Source organism: Cupressus sempervirens, chromosome 9 (assembly GCF_028749045.1).
Source record: "Cupressus sempervirens isolate cs-2001-9-10 chromosome 9, ASM2874904v1, whole genome shotgun sequence".
In the NCBI taxonomy this organism is placed as follows: Eukaryota; Viridiplantae; Streptophyta; class Pinopsida; order Cupressales; family Cupressaceae; genus Cupressus; species Cupressus sempervirens.
The window spans coordinates 261,307,390-261,313,847 of NC_143126.1; the positions used below are offsets into that span (position 1 = coordinate 261,307,390).

Sequence of the window (6,458 nt, forward strand, 5' to 3'; positions counted from 1 at the left end):
CTATGAGACTAAAATGCACAAGCACTAGCACACACATACAAAAGTGTTATATATGTGTGTGTGTGTGTGTGTGTGTGATATTATATCATCATTTGTTATATTAGTTAGATTTTAATGGATAGGCATGTCCCTTCCATAATATAATCAATAGTAATCTTTTCTATTGAAAATACATCACAAAAACATGGTAGTCCTATTACATTTGTAGTGACCCTGAGAAAAAATCAACAATAGTGAGCAAAATTGATTTCTTCATATTCAAAAAAAAATCAACATATTTTACAATATTTCTACAATATACGCATTCTTGATATAATTCTATATAATAATACTATATTTGAGCTCTCCAGTTAATTATTAAATGAAAGAAATGCCACCTTCATTTTCAATGAGTCTAATATCTCCCAAAATGAAAGTTAACCGTTACATCTTTTTTCAACAGTCTCAAAATGGACAACTAACATCAATTGAATGAGTCTTTTCCTCACGAAACATGGAGAGACAATGTAGAGTATTACTTGTAAAAGTAGACCACTTCTTTTAAAACTAGCAAACTTGACATTCTTGCTTTTTTTGGGTACATTTGGTGTCTACTAGTATCTTCAGAAGCAACTATTTTATTAGATTTATCATTAGAAGCAGCTATAATATTGGATTTATCAGTAGAAGCATAACTCCTAAGCTGTAAGGCTATTAACATTCTTTGAACATTTCTATGCTCATAATTATAATCAATATGAACTTTATGTCAGCAAAGGTCAAAACAATCCTTTCATCTAAACTTTGGTTAAAACATTGTGATAGGCAGTTTGGTTTCGAATAGTTTGTGGTATATTGAAAGACTACCCATTTTTATATTCAATACGATCTCCCATATGCAAGAAAAACAATAATTTAAGGGTTGACACCCACTAATAAACGACCAGAACCCTAAATACAATAGATAAATGACTGAAAAAACATATTTGCAATCTAGAAATTTAGACGTTGATACCAATGAAACAAAATGAAACACTCTCAGAGAAGGAACTCAATCTAAACCTAATTCAATTCATTCTGCAAGCAAATATATATCATAGTTTCACCTTCTGTTTTCTGACACAAGGATAATTAATTGCTTACACATTATCAAACTGATATACTTTCGCTGCCAACCCCTGCCTCTAACCACCAACTGCCTACACAACTTACTAAACATTTAACATACTCAAAAAAGTGTTTCAAAACCCCAAATGTTCTTTTATCCTCTTGATATCCTCCATCTTGGTATCCTCCCACCTGCACTCAGAATTTGCCGCTCAATCTGCAATAACGAAACTAAACCCTACTTTAGAACTTGACTGCAAAATAATAACAATACTATATTGGTTTTGATTTTATTCGAGTTTAAGAGTTAAGGTGATAATTGCCTGAATTAGTTCTTCGACCTTGTGCATGAAAAGATAGCACTCCTGCTTCACTTGTTCAAAACACTGCAAGCACCTGAAAATTTGAAAACACAAACAAATACAAATAATCAACATGATAGAAATCTGACCAAATCTTTTGTATAGAACAATTGAGAAATAATTTTTCTTGAAGGCACTTAACAGGTCTGAATGAGAAATGATATACCAATCTATCTTTTTCTCTTTACAGAAGGCACGAAATGTGATGCATAAGTTTCTCACTCTCTTTGCCCCAACACTGTTATTTCAAAACAAATGGGTAATAATGTAAATGAGAATTCAATATAAGATTAGCTTTGAAAAGTATAGTATAAGTGTTTTTAAGAGAGATGTGCATGCCATGAGCTGCTAGTGTCCAAAAGAAGTATAGAGCTATCCAATTTTCTGTATTTGACAGGTTTTTGATGCCTGCATGTTACAATGAAATGATTATGTAGGCCACTATATATATTTAGTTGGTCATCCTTAAATGTCACATACTAAAGAAATACTTAAGTTTTCAAAAAATAAGTAAACTTGATTATTTAATATTTTTAAGTTAAGAATCAAACCTTAGCATATAATATTTAAACCATCCCACTTTTAATAGCTTAACTCTGTTATTATTATTTTTGAAATAATATGAAGCATATGAAAGAACAATAATAAAATCAAGGAAAGAGTATAAAGAACATACAATGTTGTTTGTATGTCACTGAGCACTAAATGCAGATCATCAGAAAAGTTAGAAAGAGATTCCTGCAATAAATGGAGATGGTTATCCCTCTGCATCTGCCTCAGCTGACTAAAGTCCTCATCCACAAACCCCTACAACAGAAACAAAATATATTTTATTGTGCTTTCCTATCAAAGTGAAAACCTCAACAGACCATGATTACTAAAAATCTCACACAAGCAAGGAAAATGGAAAAGATTGATTGGAAACAGAAAAAATATATATACTCAACCTCCCCATAAAGGGATATGATAAGATTATTGTACTGTCGTTGCAACTCAACAGCAGCCATACTCAGCCTTTGCAAGTGAAAATTATGATTGTAATGAGAGTAAGCTCCCTTTGAGGATTTAAAGCTCAATGGTCTCATCAACTTTAATTACTCACCCAAAAAATAATTTTTTGATTCTATACCGAGGATAGTCTCTGTGATTCTGCGTTTTTGCATGCCAGTTGGGTTTTTTCTAATATAAGCTTATTCTCAATACACACTTATCTAAGATTGTTGTGTTTTAAATTGCAGTTTATTTATTCCAATTGCAGTTTACTTTATTAACATGCACGAGCCGAATCGTCCAGATTTAGAATATTACTTTTCTTAGATATAAAAAGAAGAATCCAATTCCATTTTTTTTTTTGGGAGTACGTAAACATGTCCCAATGTAATTAATGGAAAACCATGAGTTTCTTAGCAAGGCGCAAGCTCTGGATTCACTATTGTGTACTGATTTATGTATCATATATTAATCATCTGAATTGTCAAATACTAATAGGTACATTTATTGAAAAGAGATTATTCGTAAAAAAGCAAAAAAAAAAAACTCATAGCAAAAGTAAAAATTTAAATAGATTGAATATCTTCAAATGCTATGGTAAAGTCAGGTGGTGGAAAAGTTAGAGTTTGAATTTTAAAAAATTAAATTTGAATTCATTCATGTGTTCTACAAAATTGAAATTGATTATTCTTATATTATTTAAATATACTGATGTTGAAATTGATTAATCTTATATTATTTAAATTGATTGATGGAAAACATGTCTTAAAATAAGAATCAAATACATAAAAATAGGTACAAATAGGGATTGGCCATCGTCTATTGATTAATGCAAAGGGGCTTGAAATAGAGATTGAAAAGGTTTGGACCATTTGCTAAGTCTAGCACAAGAGCATGTCATTTGTTAATATGTTATTGCCACTTTTTAAGTTGTTACTAAATTAAGCTATTCTACTATTATGAACACTAAAGTATATATATTTTTTGAATTTGAGTTCATTAATGTGTTTTAGAAAATTAAAGTGGGTTAATCTTGTATTATTTAGAAATAGATTGATGGAAAACATTTCTTAAAATAAGAATCAAATATAATAAAATAGGTCTAAATAGGGATTGGCCATTGTCTATTGGTCAATGTAAAGAGGCTTGAAAAGATTTGGACTATTTTCCAAGCCAGCACAAGAGCATGGCACTTGTTAATATATTATTGCTACATAGTGTGAGCCATATACATACATACATACGTGTGTGTGTGTGTGTGTGTGTGTGTGTGTGAGAGAGAGAGAGAGAGAGAGAGAGAGAGAGATGTGTGTGCACGCATGTGCATATGTATACATGTACATATGTATATTATTTTCAATTTATTTAACTATAGTAATTTATTTCCAATTTATGTGTACATAAATATATTTAAAGATAGTAATTAATTTTTGTTAAAGAATGTAGTTACTGCTTAATCATTTTTTAATTTTAGGTAAAGCATATAAACTTCCCTTTGACAACTTAAATAAAATATTTGAAGTAAACATATTTCTATATTTTTTTAGGCATCAAGATAGATCATCCAAATCCCCCTCATAAATTTTTTGCATGCAACTATTAGGAAATCAAAGGCTAAGAGACTCCCTAAATAGTGTTGAGTTAGTTCTAGTGTTTATAGTAGTCCATACTAGATAGCCTTATTATCATTAGGGATCGCATTCATGGTGCTACTCCCTATTTAGTAGATACTATAGATGCCATACTTGAGAGGAAGTGAGGAGAGGTTTTTAAGGCATCTCTCTCACTAAGGTATGTGACTTAGTACTCAAAGACACCTTGAAAAGGGAATATTTCTTGAATTATGTATATCACAAGTATGTGAAGGAGTATAAAATTATGAGATGTCAAGATCTAGCTATGTCAATATTGATATATCAGTAATTTCTTGTTTCTCATAGATGTTATCTAAATAAGGATTAAATTGCATAAATTTTTGTTGAGGTACATTTAGGGAGGGTGGAATTTATACTATTTTTTCACAATATCTAGGAAAAGGGTGTGGTAGGTTGGATGATTGAGATACTTATTTCCAACTTCATTATTAGTTACCAACACATAGGGCCATTGTTGGTCAGAGGGCACCTATTATTTCCTCTACATTGGGTCCCACAATAGATGAGGTTTTGTAAAGAAGCTAGCTTTGATGAGTGATTAAGAAATTCGAAAATATTATAGTAGCTACTAGATCCATGTCTAGTGATCAAGTTGGCCAATATTTGATGTCTTCATAATTCCTTAGATCCTTGAGTTGAGAATCCTCACCTAAAATCTACAATATAGTGGACATCCCTTCACTTTCTATCCTAGAGTGTCTTACTAGAGAGGTGCATGGGTTATGCCGACTATTTTGGATGAAGATCTTTTGGATGCATATGCATTTATAGAATCAACAATGATATCCCCATAGAAAATACTAGACTTTGTGTGGTACTACAAAATACACTCAACCACATCCTTCTCATCTCATAGAGTATGGCCACAAAGAAAGTGCATATCAATATCTTCCTACAAACCATTCTATTGCTACAGATGGAGAGGAACACCATACAAAACCTTTAGTGAGTGTAGCACACCATTTTTATGATGTTTGCCTTGAGGATGTTAATTTCAACATGACAACCATAGGTTACATGGATTTTCTGACACGTGATAATTCTACTTCCATGTCATCTCATTTTCTTAGTCCCATTCATTCATCACTATTGGGACATGTGTCAACCACTCATGTTGAAGATGTAGAGTTGAATGTGGATAAGGCCCAACAACATCTTGATATCTTGGTTGATACAATCAAGGCTGAGAATTTGAGTGTCATCAAATACCAACATCTACACAAGTAAATCTTATTTTTAGTGTTAACTAATTTTGAAAACTTTTGGACATGTAAATTATCTTTTATTTTTATTTGATGATACATGATGCCATGTACAAATATTATATATATGACTTTTGTAGGGGGGGAACTCCTCTTCTTACACCATTTTTGATGTTTGATTATGTATATTGTCAAGTTACTTCATGATAAAATCAACAATAGATAGGCGTGTTTCAAATTTATTGATGTGTACAAAAATAATATACACTTCACATGTTTTCTATATATATATATATATATATATATATATATATATATATATATATATATATATATATATATATATATATATCACTTTCTTTGTAGGGATCAACACATCCTTCACAACATGATAGTCTATCTTCAAATCACTTTGTGAGGAGTTGTCATGACGAGACCTAGGGTGTTTATCTATCTAGCTAGTTGTACATGTTTTCTATTTTTTGGTCTCCTTGTATAGAAATATTGATCTTAGATAGAAACTTTACATGTTTTTTTAATATATATGTTATTTATTTGATGTTATTTAATTTCTAAACTCTAGACAATTTACATGTTACATTTTATATTATTTTAGATCTCTATACTTTTGATAGTATTCTTGATGATTGACATGTTCTACTTGATCTATGTTTGATAGGGTCATGTATGTACTTGATCTAAGATTTGTTGATGTAATTTATACATACAAAATTTTCATGTAATTGATGTGTTTGATGATCTAAGTTATATGTCTGATAATGTAAGTGATATGTTTTATGGTCTAAGTTATATGTTCCATGATCTAATTTATGTGTTTCATGATCTAATAGCTTATATGTTTGAGATAGTCTAATTTAATCAAATATCATGTTCTAAGTATTATAATATCATATCATGGAGAGAAGGAGTGACCATGGGTGCGATTTATTGGTTTTTGCATGCATTGACTGTAACATCCTGCTCGGGAACCCAAGAGAAATAAACCTAACATGCTACAATGTTTACTAAACTATTTTTTTAAATGTTTGAACAATATAAAAATAACATTAATGTGGAAGCAATATGAACATACACATCAAATATGCATAAGTAATTATAGATACAGTTTCAATTCCTCAAAGGTTCCTTTACATTGAGTCAGG

At 30.6% G+C, this 6,458-nt stretch overlaps 1 protein-coding gene across 1 annotated transcript; it reads right to left on the reverse strand.

The window, feature by feature from the left end:
• Nucleotides 1-1,128: 1,128 nt before the first annotated feature.
• Nucleotides 1,129-2,455, reverse strand: LOC149538449 (histidine-containing phosphotransfer protein 1-like). Its single transcript, XM_089802469.1, has 6 exons — nt 2,396-2,455; nt 2,125-2,255; nt 1,788-1,856; nt 1,615-1,686; nt 1,410-1,482; nt 1,129-1,278 (listed from the first exon to the last, which is right to left on the reverse strand). The coding sequence occupies exons 1-6, from the start codon at nt 2,453-2,455 to the stop codon at nt 1,129-1,131; spliced, it is 555 nt and encodes a 184-aa protein (XP_089658595.1).
• Between the last annotated feature and the right edge of the window lie 4,003 nt (nt 2,456-6,458).

Excerpts from the sequence above, each read along its gene's own strand:
- LOC149538449 (XM_089802469.1), bottom strand. The coding sequence starts at position 2,455 with ATGGCTGCTGTTGAGTTGCAACGACAGTACAATAATCTTATCATATCC. Across the intron at positions 2,256-2,395 it reads TCATATCCCTTTATGGGGAG|GGGTTTGTGGATGAGGACTT; the intron begins GTTGAGTATATA and ends TTTCTGTTGTAG. Across the intron at positions 1,279-1,409 it reads AGGTCGAAGAACTAATTCAG|GTGGGAGGATACCAAGATGG; the intron begins GCAATTATCACC and ends TTCTGAGTGCAG.